Consider the following 19678-nt stretch of genomic DNA (forward strand, 5'->3'; position numbering starts at 1 on the left):
ATTAAAACCTCAGCAACAAAGATTTTGAGCACAAATAAAACTCACTGATTTAATTTTCTTCTGGGTCCCCTGGAGTCTCCTTTAAAGGCTATTGCCCTTTGCTGCTAGGTATCTATTTAACAAGAGAATCAGGGCATATTTTAAAATTCAAGTAATTGAACATATAAAACCACAGAACTTACTAAAATGGCCCTTTTTCACCTTTAACAAATACATGCACTCATGTGATATGGTGAAAGCAAGAGAAATCAAATCTGAGGCTTTGGCATTAATTGTTGCAGTTATTCAACTTTATTATATTTTAAGATCTAAAAACAGTGAAACATAGTATTTTTCAAACACCTGAGGTTAAAGCACCTGGGCCCAGCATCTTCATACAAACAATTTGACAGAAGACCAAGTTTAAGTTACAATTTTGCTTCATACCACATATGGAATAATATAGATAAAGCTATCCTTTAAATTATATGTGCCCAATAAAGAGTTACACTTGTGTATACAGCTGGTTGTCTAAAAACAAAGTGTACATTCTTGCCCCTGGTGAACAATTACTTTTTTATTTTTATTTTTGTAGCCTTGGAGGTTGAACTCAGGGGTGGCCCCCAGCCCTTTTTATGTTTTTATTTTAAGAGAGGGTCTCACTAAGAGACTGAGGTTGTCCTCAAAGTTGTAATCCTCCACTCTCAGCCTCCAAATAACTTGGACTATAGGCATGAGCCACCATGCCCAGCATATTAACATTTATAACAAGTGGCTAATACAATTATTAGCACCAATTCTCATAGCTTAAAAATATTATACCAAAGTTAAACAATTTAACAATAAGAGAATAATGATGATAAACATATTTCTCTTAAAAGTTTTAAAATTATAAAGTTAAGCCCAAACCAATAAGTTGGAACTAATGTTATCATTCAAAGTTTAGCAGGATAAATGGCTCAGAACCAGGTAAAATAATTAGAAATACTACACAAGACAGAGAACTTCCCTAAATGGGAACCAACCTAAGGATTAGTTTTTTGATTGTGATTGTGTTTCCCTGAAGAATAAGCTGAGAGGTACTAGTGATAGCAAATATGGCATATATAACAGAATAAAAACATCTCATTAATACTGGATCATTATTACTTCTGAAACAGTACAAAATGCCATTTTAAATTTAAAAAGATTTACTTGTGTATATACTTCACATACAGAATAAAAGAAAAGTATGAAATAGCACTCATATGAGGAATAAACACATGTCACAAAAATAGGATTCTTTTAAAAACTTGGATATAGGTATCTTCATAGAGAGATGTGGACAATTTATTCCTATTTATATGTGTAAGCTTTAAAATAACAGGTATTTCAACAAATAAAATAGTAACTCCACCTACACTACTCCAGAAGTAAATATCTCTTGCATAAAATGACCATTCTATCAATCCTATAATTTATCCCCAAACTGGTACAAATATTTCAAGAAGTCTATAAACTCATTTTTCCCCTCTAAATCTAACAAGTGCAATATGTAAAGATAAAAACAGAGAGTAAAATACTTTATATAGCTATTTCTTTTCTGGAAACTGGTAAAACATATCAGACAAAATAATTGAGAAAGAGAAGATGTCTATAGATTCTCTTTTAAGGAAAAATTCTCCCTTATGGATTTCATTCTATAGGTTGTATTTCCTCTTAAGCTGTTGTGGCTCTAAATATAAAGATGCACATAAATCAAAGGGTTTTTTTTTTGCTATTTCCTACATGAAGTGTATTTGTAAACTATATGATGAAAAATAACAAAAAGGCATAAAGAATGAACTTTCAATTTGAATGTGCTAATACTAAAATGTTAAATGGTTTTTAAATAAGTAGACTTGACCTATCATTGACTTATTCTACAATTGTGGATATAACATATTTTTAGAGGAACCTTCTACAAAACAGAAACTACTAAGGACAGAATAATGACTTTAAGAAGGAACTGGTAAACCTAATCTAAACTTCTGCAAACATTCAATTGTTGAGGCCTTTTTCTTCTTTAAGCTTTTGGATGTAGTGGCACAGTTTCAAGACGGTTCCGAGCTTCAACCCCATATACTTGATCATGGTGTCACTGGTCAGCAACAGCAAGGCCTTCCCATCAATTTCCTACAGAGAGAAGGGAATTACAATACTTAATAATATTTTCATATTTGATCAGATTGGTTCTTTATATATAAGAACATGTGCAACAAATCAGAGAGCAGCTCTTTCCAGTCTCTGAATATGCATCTACTCTATAAAGACTGTTAAAAATATAATCTGCACAGTGAAGCATCATTTAGTAAAAATTTGGCCTAATATTTTAAAAATAAACTCTGTCAAACTACCTAATTAAATACCATATGTTGAATTAAATACCACATATCTATGACAAAATAAGTAAAAACTATGAATGATAGAAATTCATTTCAGATGTTCATTAGCTTCCTGACAAGGGCTGGGAATGTGAGTATCTCAACGTCAATGCAAACTATAAACATACTATACAGTGTTGTATTTTTGTCTGAAGCTAATTAGATGTGAAACTGCTGGTTTTCTTATCACAGTGAAAATGGCACATTAGATACATGGCCACTGACTGTATTCATTAGGACACACAGTAAAAATATTATTTGATAGTTGCAAGGCGCTCTTTTAAAATTTCATATTATCTTAACTAACCAACTTACATTGCTAAGGCATATTCCAATTTAAAGAAAAAAAATTTTACTTAATCAAGTATCACTGTCTGAAAAGACCTGAAATCCCTTATAGTACCATCTTTGCCAGGCATCTTCTGTACATTTTCTACTAAGTAAAACTAGAAATGGAAGAAATTATAACTTAAAATTTAGCCCAGGGTGTTGCTTTTTAAAGGGTCTGGTACAGCCTGAGGGCATCAGCATCATAAGAAGTCACAAACCATATAAGGTTAACAGAATTGAATTGATTGGAATTAGTTGCTGGATATATTGGGTATCATAGTAAAAAGGCCACCCTGTTACAGATTGTAGTTGCCCTCTCCTACTCATGGTCCTAGGGCTGAGCAGGGAACAGGTTGAGGGGTGGGGAGGATCCTTGTATCTGTCTTTACAAAAGGGCGGTCCACCTGAAAGTGGCAATGCAGAATCATCCTCTTGAGAATGTGAGGCTGTTTAGAATATTATGCACTTGGATACCCATTTAAAGAAAGACCATTAACCTACCATTTAAGGATATAATGTTGGGCAAAATAACCTTTCTCTTAAATGGCAAACTCAGTTGATTGATAGGGTTCCCCCACCATCCACACAACTCAGTATCTAACTGAAAGGCCTGCCCAGAGATCAAAAGATACATTACAGGCTAGTTGTAGTGGCGAGCGCCTATACTCCCAGTGGCTGCGCTTGGGAGCCTGAGGCAGGAGGATCTAGAGTTCAAAGCCAGCCTCAGCAACAGCAAGGTGTTAAGCAACTGAGTGAGACCCTGTCTCTAAAGAAAATACAAAATAGGGCTGGGGATGTGGCTCAGTGGTTGAGTGCCCCCAAGTTCAATCCCCAGTAACCCTCCCCCTGAAAAGATACATTACATGTTGCTCAATGAGGCCAGAGAGGGGGCCTGACATCTGAGGATCCGTATGGTTCAGAAACAGGATCACATCACCCACAGACCAGGTTAAAGGATTCTCCGGGTAGTCTTGGTTCATCACAATGGATTCAGATTGAACTGGTGAACTTGTAGCTTCACAATGAGGGAAAAAAACACACAAATCACTTGACCTGATCATTATCCTGAAAGAGAAGTTAGGTAGGGAGTAATGGTCTAATTTCTGGAACCTTCACTTACATACCCAAGCAAGGACTCAAGACTCTAACTGTAAAATTAGTAAAAGCCTACATTAAAGATGATCAAGACAGCTGCATAAGAGCACCCCATCTGACCTCCCCCAAACGGAAACAGCTTCAGAAGTTCCCTTAAAGCTTTAAAAATTATAAAACAGACCAAGCAATTCAAGGCCTCTTGGGCCATACAGCAAAAGATCCACTACGTGGATTAAATTAGGTAAATCTAACCTAACCCATTACATTCTTAAGTGTTTCAATGAATTTCTCTCAATCTCTCTAAATCAGGTTTATTTTACTAAATACAATGGAAACTCCCCAAATTTACCATTTTATAGTTGCTTAAACTTGTTCACTTTAATCAAGGAATTTCAACAACCCCATTATCTTGGAGGACCAAATTAGTTCTTTCACCAAATCTCTCCCATAGTTTCAATATGGATATTTTTAGCATCACTTTAATTCTTTATGGATTCCTGTCTCTTGTGGCTTAAACATTAATTTGATTTTTTTTGGGGGGGGTGCTGGGAATTGAACCCAGGGCTTATGCATGTGAGGCAAGCACTCTACCAACTGAGCTATACCCCCAGCCCTTAATCTGAATTTTAACAGGATTATTTTCTGCTGAGCTAAGTCAGAAGTAACTTTAACATTTTATTTGATTCTTCTTTCATGTTTAATTGCATAGCAATAGATGTATTAGTTGAAGGTTTACTTGTTTAATAAAGAAATAACTGAGACATGAAACAATTTAGGTACTCACACCTCAGCATGTTTTAGCTGTGCTGTTCACTAAATTGTGTTGACATTTCTTTGTGTCCTGACAAGTATTCATTCACTCAAGCAAAGCACTCGACTCCCTAAAGAGTGTGTGTGATAAGTGAAGAGGGTTTTCTCATTTGCAAGAGCCAAGAGGACTCAAAACAAATTTGATCTTCTGGGGTGTGGATTAGCCAAAGGCATGTCCTTTCTTTCCTATCATCTGCTCTCTGGTCATTCTAGGAGTATTTTGAGTTATTCATCCAGGGAAAGGGATAAAAATAACAATATTAAAAACTTCACAATGGGCTGAGTGCGGTGGCGCACGCCTATAATCCCAGCAGCTCAGGAGGCTGAGGCAGGAAAATCGTGGAGTTCAAAGCCAGCATTAGCAAAATAAAGTGAGGCACTATGCAACTCAGTGAGACTGTCTGTAAATAAAATACAAAATAAGGCTGGAGATGTGGCTCAGTGGTCAAGTGCCCCTGAGTTTAATCCCAGGTACACCCTTCCCACCCGCCTCAAAAAAACTACTTCACAATGGGGTCATTAAGGATATCAGTGATTAGTTGCTTAACACAGTGCCTTGCTCATAATACATATTCAGTGAATAATAGTCACCCTTAATACCATCACCAGCTCTCAAAATAGGAAACAGCTTCCACTAGCTCATATGGAGGATGTTGAAGAAGACAGGTTAAATAGTAATATTTGTACATGTGTCATTCCAAACTCACCCAAACCAGATGACATGTGGTGAGATGACAGAGCATGTGTATTATCCAGCAAGCCCGGGTAATTCTTCGTATCAGCATTGGACTCTCCTTGGGCCAGTGCATTTGTAGATACTGGCATGGAGGCTCCATTTAAGGATACTGTTATGGAAACTCCAGCAGAAGAGATGCTGCTGGTGCTGCAAGCCCCAGGGCTGGCAAAGCAGGACACTATAGAAGGACCATGTGTGTTGTCATCATTTCTGAGGTAGGTCTGGAATGAACGCCCAGAGAAGAGTGGTGGGATCGGTGGGCTATCTCTGAGGGATGACTCCTGATCCCTGATCAGGGACTCCTGCTCCATCTCCTGGGATTCCTCAGATTGAAAAGATGAGATCACAATGTTGCTGTCATCATTTTCTGGTCTGCGAACTGGTAAAGTCGGGCTGTAACTTTCAGGATAGGAGAATGAATTGAGACGTTCCTTCTTTTTTGCTTTTTGGACTTTAACTTTTTTAGAAAGCAGGTGATTATGATTTTTGTAAACAAATCCAAGTGGCTTCTGAAATGACACAAGCCCAATAATAATCAACAGTGAATAAAAAGAGAAATAAGGTCAGCGTGGTGGCACATGCCTGTAATCCCAGTGACTCGGAAGACTGAGGCAGGAAGATCGCATATAAGAGGCCAGACTCAGCAACTTAGCGAAGCCCTAAACAACTTAGCTAGACACTGTCTCCAAGTAAAAAATAAAATGGACTGGCAATGTAGCACCGTGGTACAGCACCCTTGGGTTCAATTCCCAGTATAAAAAAGAAAGAAAGAAAAAATAAGTAGTTAATATATTAATATTTATTTTACATAAAAACTATTTTACACTACTAAAATAAATGCTCTCTTGATTATATGATTAAATTTTATTCCTCTTCTGGCCTACATTTTAATTGTGTCTCACAGACTTTCTTCCTGTGCTGAGGATTGAACCCAGTGCCTCATTCATGCAAGGCAAGCACTCTACCACTGAGCTACACCTTCAGCCCTTTAATTGTGTTTATATATTATGGGTACAAACATACAAATACTCACTACTATACATTTATTGAACTTACTGTCATGACACCAGCATTTTTCCTATAGAATTTCAGTTCCCCATCTGCTCCTACAACAAGTACAGACCAGCCTTGCTAATCTCACACAGCTACTAGTTCTCTAGCCCTTCTAACTGACTGGCAGCTTTACATTTATCACAGTTATAGAATACTTACGCGATAGTTCCGAAAGGATTTTTTACGCAGACGTTGGATTTTTGACAACTTTCCATTAATGACATCAAATTTCTTATCCAGGTTTTGGACAGCATCATATATAACCTATTAAAAGAAAATGTATTATAGTTTCTATTTCAAAAGCAAAGTAAAATGTGTGAAAATGCCATGAAGCCAAGTTCAAACTGCTAGGCACAGTGAAACACATGTCTGTTCTGACTTGAGGCCTGTTGGTGACACAGAACCCTCTTGGCTCAGTCAAGGAGCCTCGACTGTTTCTACACTACTCGAAGCCACATGGACATTGAAAGGATGCCACCATTTCACATCAAGGAAGGTGCTATTTTTAGGAAAGAAGTGTTCAAATCTGCTAAAAGGCCAAAGAGTCACCTTCTATACAAGAACTAAAAGACAGCAAGTATTCCACACTCTATACAGAGCCAAATCCAACAGATGTGACTTTTGGCTTCAAAGTATTTTAAAATCATGCAGTCAACAATTAACCTTATAAAACCACTGAGTACATGTCCCCATATGTGCCCATTAGTATGTGAATGATACAAATCTGAGATTCTTGAAATACACAGAAATTTCAGGCAAAACCACACTTTTATTTAAAAGACCAGAAACATTTCTTCATTCAATCAAATAAACATTTACTAAAGCCAGGTACATGGTGCATGCATGTAATCACAGTGACTCAGGAGGCTGAGGCAGGAGGATTGCAAGGTCAAAGTCAGCCTCAGCAACTGAAGTGAGGCCCTAGGCAACTTAGTAAGGCTCTATCTCAAAGTAAAAAATAAAAAGAGCTGGGGATGTAGCCCAGTGGTAAAGCACCCCTGGGTTCAATCCCTGGGGCAAAAAAAAAAAAAAAAAAATTACAAAGGGCCTTCCACCTATAGGAACCACTTCACCAGGTGCTAAGACATTAAAAATACAAACAAAACCCCAAAAACTCCTGTCTTGAGGGAACTCCCATCTCAGCTATGGAGAGAAGTAAAGAGACAATTTTAATAGAGCCTGGAATAGCAGTTCTCAAAATGTGGTCCCTGGACCAGCAGCATCAACATCACCTGCAAACTTGTGAGAAATGCAAAATCACAAATCTGAGTAGGGGCACCAGGCTTTTTTTTTTACAAGCTCCCCAGGTAACCCTGAGACATATTCAAGTAGGGAAACCACTGACCTGTACACTGGGACAAACAGTGTAGGCTCTAGGGAACACAGTTGACTTTAATACTAGAATTCTAACACTTACTAGCTTTGTGGTTACTTGACCTCTCTGTGCTTCAATTTCCTCATGTACAAAATTTGGGATGAAAATGTCTTAGGGGTTCTACTGAAAACAAGAACTTTGCTAAGCATTGTGTTAACACCAATGATAACACAAGTACACAATGACAGGTCCAACAACCTTCAGTACTCTATTGGCATTCTTATTGTTTTTATTATCACCAGTAGCATGGCGCAGGTATGAACAGGAGGCTAAGCATGCCCAGAAGAGCAACACTGAACCTGGGCTGGCAGTCAGGGGGGATTTTCAGAGGAGGTGATGTCTGAGCTGAGAATTTAAAGGTAAAAAACAACAGCAGCCAGGTAAAGATACATTGGAAGGGCAGAAAGGGCAGAAGAAACAGCATCTTCAAAAACACCCCAAAAGAGAGAAAACAGGAAGCTAGACATTTAGCTAGCAAGTATAAAAGATATCCAAGGAGCTGGGTTGTCAAGGAGGGTGAGATTGAGGGCAGCAACTAGGAGGGATGTTTTAAAGCTGTGGGAGGATATTCTGAGGGAGGGAGTTACAGAGACAGGGCTGGAGACACAGGAAGGGAGAGATGCCCCCTCAGGGAGGTCTCGGCACAGGGAAGAGAGCCCGCCAGAAACCAGTGGAGGGACCAGCCCTGGGCAGCACAGGACACTGTTCTTATCCTATGGGGAGGAGGAGTCAGAACAAGGATGGCTCAGCTCCAATAGGTGTGCTGGCTGTGGGGACAGAAATCAGGACTAGAAAGATGGCTGCCTGGGTTCTCCAGTCTCCAGCAAAGAAGAGGCAGCAGAGTGTGTGGTGCGAACTCTCACAGTAGAGTGTACTGGGGCTAGGGAAAGGACTCTTCGAAGGAGACAGCCTAGGGCTCCCAGTCTGCTGGCCTAGAGCTGGGAACCCAGCAGGTGCCTGGCAAGGGTGGGAGTCAGGGGAGGGAACTGGGAGGAAGGAAACAGAAGGGTAAAGGCTGCACCAGGTGGTGAGAATGGTAAGGAAGGAGGCAGAGGATGGCAAAAGGCACACATTCAGAGAAATGCCCCTGTGTGTTGTTTGGGGTAGAGCTTGGGGACCTGGGCACTTCTTATCTAAGATGCCATATCCCATCCCAGCTTGCACAACTACTCAGAGACCTTGGTTGAGCAGTGCAGAGGCCTAGGAGGCTGCTCAGGCAAGGGACAAGAGCCCTCTTCCTTGCCTCTCCAGCACCTCTGCACAGCTCTGCCCATCCCAGGCTCTAGGTCCTATGGGCACTAGTAAGAATGAGAAAGACACACACGGACTTTTACTTTTCAAAATATGCTAGTCATTCTATTTAAGAAACTTTATAGGTGAACATTTTTTTCTTCATAAACTGTCATTGCCTCTGGGGTATGCAGTTTACAAAACCCTTGATAATTACAAACTTCTATCAATCTCTACCAACAAGCTAACCTGGAAAAAAAAATCTCAAAACTATGTAAGATTGGGCTGGGGTTGTGGCTCAGCTGTAGAGTGCTTGCCTAGCAAGTGAGGGGTGCTGTGTTCGAGCCTCAGCACCACATAAAAATAAGTAAATAAATAAAATAAAGATTAAAAAAAAAAACTATGTAAAATGAGCTGGACGCAGTGGTGCATGCCTGTAATCCCAGGGACAAGGGAGGCTGAGGCAGGAGGATAGTGAGTTCAAACCCAGCCTCAGCAACTTAGGCCTTAAGAAACTCAGTGAGCCCCTGTCTCTAATATATAAAAAAGGGTTGGGGATGTGGTTAAGCACCCTTGGGTTCAATCTCTGGTACCAAACCAAACTAAACCAAACAAAAACAAACTAGGGCTGGGGTTGTGGCTCAGTGGCAGAGCGCTTGCCTCACACTTATGAGGCACTGGGTTTGATCCTCAGCACCACATAAAAATAAATAAATAAAATAAAGGTACTGTGTCTGTCTACAATTAAAAAATTTAAAAAAAAACTATGTAAGATGTACTCCTAAAAACACTTATAGGCTGCCGTTTTGTTTCAATGGAGATATCTTGATATGCAGTGAGGCACATACTAAATTCCACTCGAATCAGTCAATGTTCTCTAGATTTTTTAGGGAACTTAATTCGATACTGAGCAAACTAGATGAAAGAGACACAACTACATATGGTTATTAATGTTTTATTTTAAAGCGCCTAAGATCCAAGTATTGTTGATTCAAAAGTTTTACCTGCAAATGCTATTCAAACTAGAAACTGTTTAAAATCATCAAAATGGGGTGGTAATCAAATACTTTAATAAGGCGAAATTTTAAATAATTGTACAGGTTCTTTTTATATGAGATAGAGAATTTTAACTTTAACATTTTAGAAAACCACAGTAGAATGAATCTGACATAACACTCCTATGTTCATATATAAATACATGACCAGTGTATCTCCACATCATGTACAATGATAGGAACGGGAAGTTATACTCCATGTATGTATACTGTGTCAAAATACACTCTACTGTCATGTATGCCTAAAAAGAATAAAGAAATTAAAAATTAAAAAATAAGAAAAAACATTTAAAAAAACCACACAGAAGGAACAGAACTTCGTACCTGACAATGGGTAAGGATATCCAAAACGGTTTTCTGCTCCTCATCATTGTAGGATGTGTCCGATAGGACATTTTCCTGCTATAATATTTTAAAAGTAAGCAGTTAATGCTTTGTTTCAGTAAGACTCCCACTGAATGCTAGGGGAGAAAAAGGACTTGATATTTAACTCTTTAATATTGTTTTTATTTTCCATCAACCTTTCAAAAGACAATTTAAAGCAGAGACAAAAATTCACATTATTCTGATAATGGAAATGATAACTGCCCATTAAGAAAGGGATCACAGGGGCTGGGGTTGTGGCTCAGTGGTAGAGTGCTTGCCTATCACATGTGAGGCACTGGGTTCCATCCTCAGCACCACATATAAATAAATAGTTACTATGTCCATCTACAGCAGCAACAACAACAAGAACAAAGTGTGCTTTCCCTGTCTCTTTTAAAAGAGTCCGAAGACTCACCCTGTTCTGAGCTGAGTCCCCAATTCCCCTCAAAAAATGAGATTTGTGGGTGTTTGTGGGAATTTTCACCAATGTAGAAAAATTCTTACATTGCTGTCTCTTTTTTTATCTCAGCACAAGAAAACAGTACATCCAAAGGAAAAAAGGAACAGGGGGGGGTGCCAGGGAAAGAATTTATCGGAAGAAACTAGGTTTGGATTACCAGTACGAAACTGCTCTGAATTTCCTAGGACAAGGGAGAAGCAAAATGGTTAAGAGCTTATTGTCTAATGAAAGAAAGCATACAAATTCAGCAGAGAAACAGTTCCTTGAGTGGGAGTTTAAAGGACTTCCATAGTACATAAAGAATTGAGCTGCGTGCGGTGGCACATGCCTGTAATCCCAATGGCTCTGGAGGCTGAGGCAGGAGGATCATGAGTTCAAAGCCAGCCTCAGCAAAAGCAAGGTGCTAAGCAACTCAGTGAGATCCTGTCTCTAAATAAAATACAAAATAAGGCTGGGGATGTGGCTCATTGGTCGAGTGCCCAAGTTCAATTATTGGTACCCCCCCAAAAAAAGAATTGAAATCTTTTTCTTTCAAATGGCAAATTTTAACTTACTTGTCAACTAGCAATTAATATTACTTACATTATTGAAAAATGTAGTGTTTGGCTCATATGCGTAAAGAACAGTGTTGTTATCATCATCATCATCTTCCTCTTTGTAAATTGGTATTCGTGTTTTGATCTGAGGAAGATTATTAAATAACTTAACAGGAAAGATAAAATACAAAACTAAAAGAGATGTTGGGAACTTTAACTTCATTTTTAAGAAGCTTCAAAAGCCTATTACTGATATCAAAGGACCTATGCCTACTGTAAACACTGACTACACAAAAAGATGTACTTGCAGAACTGTGTTCTCATTAACCCCACTACACTACTGCACCATCTCCAGAGAGCTGAACCCCTTTTGTGCTTCAGGGTGGGAAGACTAGTCTTCTGCACTAAAACTGCTTTAAAAGCAAACATTTTAAACCATGAACAAAAGATAAAATGTTCCACGGCTTCTGATAACCTGATTTTTAAATAGTCCAATAGTGCCACTCTGTGGACAAAACAGAACACACTCAGGCACTCACTTTTTCTTGATAAATGAATCTCTAAATTACCTTAAAACATTCTTGGAATAAGACAAGGTAAAAATAAGTAAGGGAGTGTAAATAACTACTACGTTTTGGTATAAGTATTTATTCCAAGAATAAGTCATGAACTCTAGGAATAATTTTAAAATAAACACACATGGTAGCTATGTATGTCTTTGTTTCAAAATATATCATACATATTATCTGGATTCTCCTTGCACTGATAGGTAACCAAAATAATATGGAATTGGGGTATAGACTATGACCTATAAAATATTCTATCTCTTGTATAGTGCCTTATGCTTTTCAAAATGTTTTCACATAATTTTGTTAAAAATGACTCTTGCTGGATATTTAATATTATTTCCAAATGTGAAAAACATTAGGGCTAATGCAAGTTAAGAGTCACACAGATTACTTAGATGGCATTAATAGTCATTTTCTTATGTGACTAAATAAATGTGTTTTCTGTTAGGCCTCATTATGTATGCTTTAATATATTTTGGTTCAATTTGTAAGAATTAAGAAACAGCAGAATGTACTAGAACTGCAAAATTAGCACAATCACCTTGAAAAACTGTTTGGCAGAGTCTCATAAAGTTAAATTTACATCAACTCTATAACCTTGCAATTCAACTTCTGGGTATTTACCCAGAAGAAATGGAGTGGAAGCTCACAAAGAAACTTGCACACCAATGTTCACAAGAAGTATTATCATATCAGTCAAAATTCATGGCGAAAAATTTACTTAGGATCTATGCATAACACTATATGAAATTAAACTGAATTTAGAAAACAATGACAGCACAACAAAAGGAATAAAGACATTTCAATCTGAATACAAACCACATCCATCTCACTGGAAAAATTAGACATCATTTCTGTGTATCAGCAGATGGTCCACTTCCAGCGAGTTGAGCCTAATTAATTTTAAACTTGCTGAAGGGTTTATTTGTGAAACTGCTTAGTCACCTAAGACTGGTAAACCTCCTACTCCTGAAAAGCAATGCATAAAAAAGTTACTTTATACATTTACTACCTAAATAACTTTAATGTGGATATGTTCTGAGAATAGCACTTCAAACTTAAGTTTTGTTTGAATTTTAAAGAGCAACAAAACAATTCTTCCATAGCAACTTAGAATAAATCTTTAAAAATGAAAGGGCTGGGGCCAACACAGTGGCGCATGCCAGTAATCCCAGGGGCTCAGGAGGCAGAGGCAGGAGGATCGCCAGTTCAAAGCCCAGCCTCAGCAAAAGCAAGGTGCTAAGCAACTCAGTGAGACCCTGTCTCTAAAGAAAATACAAAATAGGGCTGGGGATGTGGCTCAGTGGTCGAGTGTCCCTGAGTTCAATCCCTGGTGTCCCCCCCCCCCCAAAAAAAAGTGGGAAAACAAAAAGAAACAAAAATCAACTCACCTATTTGAAGAAGTTTTTTAAAAACCCACAAAAAACAAAAAACAAAAACAAAAAAAAACAAGAAAGGGCTACACTGCCCAGGACTAGGTATAAAAATCAAAGTTAAGCCAGGCACGGTGGCACACGCCTGTGATCCCAGTGGCTCAGGAGGGCTCAGGCAGGAGGATCATGAGTTCAAAGCCAGCCTCAGCAAAAATTGAGCTGCTAAGCAACTCAGTGAGACCCTGTCTCTAAATAAAATACAAAATAGGGCTGCGGATGTGGCTCAGTGGTTGAATACCCCTGAGTTCAATCTCTGGAACCTCCCCCGATCCAAAAAAAAAAAAATCAATTCCAAATTGCTTAACAACTTAAAGTCCCCAGAGTACTGGGAACAAGCGAACAATAGAACACGACTGCTAACAGCTTTTGTAAAGGAGTTCAAAAGGCCTTTTTTTTTTTTTTTTTTTGATCAAACCCCCAGGGCCTTGTGCCTGCAAGCTACCCACTGAGCTATATCCCCAGCCCATCAAAAGGGCTCTTGACCTAGAGAGGCAGCATGCCTCTAAAAGGAGCACCAGGAGTCAGCTCTGGATTGGGCCCCACCACTGCCACCGTGTGGAGGAGAGAGACCCCTACAGACACTGCCTCCTCACCAGCAGGTGCAAACCTGTTCAGAGCGGCTCTAAAGAAATCTTTACCTCTAAAATTATGATTAAACCTAAGTAAATGGATGTCAAATACAGCCAAAAGTCTAGAATTCCAGACTAAACAAGACACTGACCACAATAACACTGATTATGTACTAGAAATTCTATTTGAGCACCAGCATCACAGCTCCTGGGAGGGGTACATTAATAAAAAAGCTAATTTACTTTAAACCATCCTTAGCCACAGCAGCAATGAGAAGACAATTAAGAGATTCAGATTTCATCTCCTTCCTGTTTCCTCTTCCCTTTACTGTGGTGACACTAATGACCAAAGACCCAAAGGAGAGAAACCAAAAGGAGATGAAGAAGACGGGAGAATGAATCCCAGGTTAGAAATCCCAGGTTGGACTAATGTTGTGTAAAAATTCCAAGTTATAAAACACATCCAATTTGAGATGTAACTGCCATCAAATTTTATTTTTTTTAAAACTGTTTTTTTCTAACTAGAAAACAAACTTAAGCTCTGAATAATTAAAGTTATGAAACTTTGATGTATTCACAGCAATGAGAATAAACCAACTACCATTGCTCTCAGCAATGATGAACTTTACAACCATAACCTTGAGTAGAAGACAATGCAAGAGAACACAGTATATGTTTCAATTAATAGAAAGCTCAAAAAAACAGCAAAAGTCACTCCAAACCGGGAGAAGTCACTCCAAACCAATACCTTAAGATACATCACAGTCACTTTAACATCTTAGTGTGCTATCTGGTAAATATGTCATGATTTATTTAACCAGTCCCCAGTTCATGGATATTCAAGTTACTTCTAAAGATTTGCTCTTACATGGAACACTGCAGAACAGTCTTGCGCTGGTGCAAGTAGTTCTATGTAATAAATCCCTAGAAGTAGAACCAGTGGGTCAAAGAAATATCAATAGTATCCACATTTGAAAATTTAAACCAAGAAACTTTTTGGCATCAGGAGAATCTATCCAACTTCAAGGCTTAATTCAACCAAGAAACTTTTTGGCATCAATGGCTTTTTCTCCTTTCATCTACTAATGTAGCATATTAATACATTTCTTAATATGCTTTGGGTGAGGGATACAGCTGATCATGGAAAATAGCATTCAATTTGTTGGTATTTTATTTAGAAACTGCATGTCCAAGCTCTTACATTAGTAAGAGGTACATTTCTCACAATTAATGAACCCATACTGGTATATTATTAACTCCTGGTATCAAAAGTGCTCTGCAAAATTAATTGGGAAGCCTTCCATTTCTTTCTACACTCTGAAAAAGTTTACATCACACCAGAAAGGTGTGCCTTAAAGGCTTGAAAGAGTTTAAAGAAACTCTGTGCCAGACTTTATAACATTTTCTAAGTTCTTCCATGATTACTGATCCACTCAAATTATTCTACTTTTTCTTTGACAAATTGCTTTTATCCAGAGGATGATAATTTGATCATAATTTCAGAATTGTTAATAAAATCACAATTTAAAATCATTAATTATTTCTAACTTAATTTGGATTTTCTTTTTTTCTTGGTTAGGTAGTCTATCTTGTTAATCTACTGACAATTGTATGGGGTAGGTTTTATTGTGATCACCATTTTCCTTATGAGAAAACTGAGGGAAAGAACTGTAATTCACCTAAGTCTCACAGCTAGTAAGGGTTGCAGCCTGCCTCCACACTCGAGCTCCTTTTCTTCTCTATTAGTAAAACCACCTGGAATCCCATCCATAACAATACACAATAAAATCCAAGCTCCTTTTCTTCTCTATTAGTAAAGCCACCTGGAATCCCATCCATAACAATACACAATAAAATCCAAGCTCCTTTTCTTCTCTATTAGTAAAGCCACCTGGAATCCCATCCATAACAATATACAATAAAATCCAAGCTCCTCCAGTGCCTCCCTACAAGGTCCTTACATAATTTGGACCCTGACTACCTGTCAGGTCACCTCTTACCATTTGCCCCCTTGTTCTAAGCTTAAAATATTTAAAACCTGGCCTTCTGCAGCCAAAGCAGGCCTACTACTATTATAGGCTCTTGCATTCAAACAATTCCCCACTTGCATTAATTACAATGCTGCCAAATATGGCCACAGATAGCACTGAGCCTGACCCAGGGCTCTTGACATTTTTACTTCTGTGGCACATTTACAAATCAACACTGACTTTGTATTATTTGAGCCTCTGGCTCCTATCATGCTCCCTGCCCACAATACCCTGCTGTCTCTCCACCTAGGAGAATCTATTCAACTTCAAGGCTTAATTCAAGTTCCACTTCCCAAAAGCAAAGATGCTATGTCAACAATGACTCCATCTGGAGGTGACACTGTTTTCCTGACCACAAGAATGCTTATACTTTAACCCATTTTGTCCCATTGTTTCAGATGTGGAACACCTATAAAATTTAAATACAGCATATAATATGCAATAAGAATATAATTGTAATAGTAATTAATGTAGTACTATGTACACCCTATGGTTCCCAATCTATTTTAATACACTTGTGTTAATTATATTGAAATATTCACAGAACTGAAAATTTGGGACTTAATGGGTTAAGGCAACTGTAGCTCCTGTCTAGTTACATGAGAGGAAGCATCAAATAGCATTAAGACTTTAGGCTTGTGGCCAGAATACCTGGGTATGGATCTCACCTCCTCCACTTACTAGCTGTATGACTTTAGAAAACTTAAATTCTGTTTCCATTTTTAAGTCTGTATAATGGATATAACAGTACAAACCTCATACTTATGAGGATGAAACAAATTAATACACAGCATATGCTTAGAACAATGCCTGTTGGCTTTTATTTGCTTATTTGAATATTTGACACATCTACCCAACATAGCTATTAGTCATGAAGCACATAGATAATGAACCTTCAGGGTCATAACATGCAATTTACATTCACATTGTACCTGTACACTGTAGACATAACAACTCTTTTTTGAAAAAGAAATGTTACATCTTTTAAGCGCCAGGCATGATGCAAAGAACTGGGGTTTGTCAGAAACATTTAAATTCAAATTCAAATTGCTCTTTCTTGCAAAAGAACTGTTACATTTTTATTTACAGTGCCCAGGGCATGATGCAAAGAACTGGGCTTTAGACAGCAACACTTGAATCCAAATTCGAACTGCAAAATTTGCAATTTCTCTTTAAACAGATATATAACTTTTCTCAGTGCCCCAATTTTCTAACCGGTAAAATTGGAATAATATGTCCTTCACTGGGCTGTGTAACACTCAGCATCATGCCCGTTTCATCACAGGTACACCATAAATTTTAATTCCCTTTGACGTGTTCCCGAAAGGCACACGAGCACAGCTTCTACAACATTTTCTTAGAGATCCACCACTACTACATCAAGCACAATTTATTTCATTCTTTAAATTCAAAATCCTGCAAAAAATGGGTTCACCTAAAATGAAACCCATTTATATTTCATGTTAAAAACCTAAAATCCCAACAACATAAGAACAAGAAGACATCTGTTTTTTTAAGACACTAAAAAACTTTTTGTAGACATTAAATACACGTTAAAAACTATTTTTAAAGTTATGTAAAGGTTCACTCCGCCGCGCAAGGCATTTACTTGCCATCAATTTATCCCATACAAGCATAGTTCACAATGATGAGGCTGAAACGACATTTCACCCCAGGAACTCTTCAACAAATACAGGGCAGACCGCTCCAATATACGTATATATTTAATTACAACAAAACCTTATGTAAACACACCAACCGATCGCTTGCTAAAATTTCCGGTAACACTCTGAAAAAGTAGCCCTTCCATTGTCCATATCCAACTTTAGAAGCTACAAAATCCGCCAAATGGGGATAAGGCAGCCAAAATATACCGCGTCGCCCAGCACTTGCTGCGAGCCAGACAAATGCTTGAAACTGCACCTAGCCCACGTCTTGCTTTATAAAATACCCCGCGGAGAAGTTGCTATTTGTAAACATTAAACCGTTTTTACCACTTCATGTTATAAAACCCAGAGCATTCCAAACTTGGAGGCGGCAGAGGAAGGAGGCAAGCGATTTCCAACAGATTAAGACCCTAGTCTCTCAAAGGACCACATTGCAGGTATGGAAAGTTCTCCCGCTTCCCCGGAATCCCCACATTTTTCCTGGCTCCAGCACCCGCCCTCTAACAGCAAAGAAAAGGATCAACACGCGTCTCCCCCGCATCTTTATTTTCTTGATCATTTAGGTATTTACAATAAAACAGTGAGGCGGAACGGTCTTTGACCAAATGCAGTTATCTCCAAAGCCTCAAAATCTACACCGCAAAAATCTACATCTCAAAATAGGCTACCGAATCAACTCGCGAGTTTGCCAATTCTTTAAAGTAAAAAAAGTCTGAGTGAGAGTCTGAGTCTTTCCTCATTCCCCATCCGCCTCCGCCAAGTAACAGAAAGGTTGCAAAGAGAAGCAACTTGTCCTAGAAAGTCGGCACCAGCACTTTAAGTTATCAAATCTCAGAAGTTCACACGCGCCAGTGGCCCCGGAAGAGGCCCAGGAAAACACCCAAACACCCCCCGCCGCCGCCCGCGCGCTTCGTTGAAATTTGGGGCAGTGAAGTGCAGACTTTCTTTACCCGAAAAGCCAATCCTCTTCCCCCCAAGAGTCCCAGCCACTAAGCCAAGTCGCTTAACGGTTGTACTCTCCTGACACCCAAGAAAAAGAAAGTTAAAGAGAAGGAAAAATATATTTAGACCTGTTCAGGTCCCGAATCCGCCAAACCAGCCTCCCCACGGAGCGGAAAACCCGCCGGCGGTGGCCCAACCTCCACCTTCCCGGTGGACGACGGTTATGGCCACTACAGAATTTGGAACGGTCCTTGCGCCGGAAACCAGGTTTGACCCCTGTGGCGCACACCTGTCGCGAACCACAGGGATGCATTTGACACTGGAATGAACCAGCCAGCGCCCACGGCGAAGGTGTTTCCACGTGCGTGAATGGGGGCGGGACCAGTACCGAGAACCAATCGGCGGTCGCCCATGACACCCCCTGGCCTTTGACCTGCCAATCCCACGGGCGCCTGAACTGCCGTAGAGGAGGACAGTGTTGCTAGGGAAACTTCGGAGGGGCGGAGCCTTGCTGCCCGAGAGACGGGGGGCGCTGGCCTTCTAACGGTGGTAGCTGGGTACCTGATCCCAGATTTTCTTTCGCTGAAGCGACTACGATTGGAAAGAAGCTATGCGGGGAGAGGTTTCTGCGGCTGCGCGGGAGGTCCAACGCGCACGCGCAACTTTTCCCGCGGTACAGCCGTTCTAGCGGGAGGCTGACGAGGTTGAGGGTCATTAGATGCTTGGCTTCCCCACTTTCATTGTTTGGTCATTCGAAGCCTGATGTTGTTTACATATAATCCCATCACTTCCCACTCCCCAGCGTCATCCACGTTGACTGAATTCCAAGAGTTCATGTCAGTGCTTCAATTTGGGTAGAGGGAATGAGCCTTTGCTAAGGGCTAAGATTGGTAGGAACTTGGGAAAAGTCAATTCCAGTCTCCCACAAACACTGGAGTAGAGAACTAACACAGGTCCTGAAGCGATATTTGCTGTTTGGACCCCAGCGTCAACACTCAGAGTTGCTCTGTGGTTTGGGCAAGCCAAGTAACCGCCCTGTGT

General features: G+C 39.3%; 1 protein-coding gene and 1 non-coding gene across 4 annotated transcripts; both read right to left on the reverse strand.

Annotated features, from left to right (window-relative positions):
• Nucleotides 1–267: 267 nt before the first annotated feature.
• On the reverse strand, nt 268–18968 carry Scml1 (Scm polycomb group protein like 1). Of its 3 annotated transcripts, XM_046424350.2 has the most exons (8): nt 18766–18968; nt 12816–12965; nt 11474–11572; nt 10390–10467; nt 6565–6669; nt 5324–5861; nt 3575–3726; nt 268–2133 (listed from the first exon to the last, which is right to left on the reverse strand). In XM_046424350.2, exons 2-8 carry the CDS (start codon nt 12846–12848, stop codon nt 1999–2001), a joined length of 1140 nt encoding a protein of 379 aa, XP_046280306.1. In that variant the 5' UTR covers nt 12849–12965; nt 18766–18968; the 3' UTR covers nt 268–1998. The 3 variants fall into 3 exon arrangements, with proteins under 3 accessions (XP_046280306.1, XP_058428543.1, XP_046280304.1); XM_058572560.1 differs by lacking the exon at nt 18766–18968 and having other exon boundaries at nt 12816–18718; XM_046424348.2 differs by lacking the exons at nt 12816–12965; nt 18766–18968 and having other exon boundaries at nt 11474–12795.
• Trnav-cac (transfer RNA valine (anticodon CAC)) lies at nt 4344–4415 on the reverse strand. The gene has a single exon. It is a non-coding gene; the product is annotated as a tRNA-Val (tRNA).
• Nucleotides 18969–19678: the final 710 nt, after the last annotated feature.

Source organism: Marmota monax, unplaced genomic scaffold (genome assembly GCF_021218885.2).
Source record: "Marmota monax isolate L192 unplaced genomic scaffold, Marmota_monax_Labrador192_F-V1.1 WCK01_AAM20220418_F8-fsc00089, whole genome shotgun sequence".
NCBI classification, from domain to species: Eukaryota; Metazoa; Chordata; class Mammalia; order Rodentia; family Sciuridae; genus Marmota; species Marmota monax.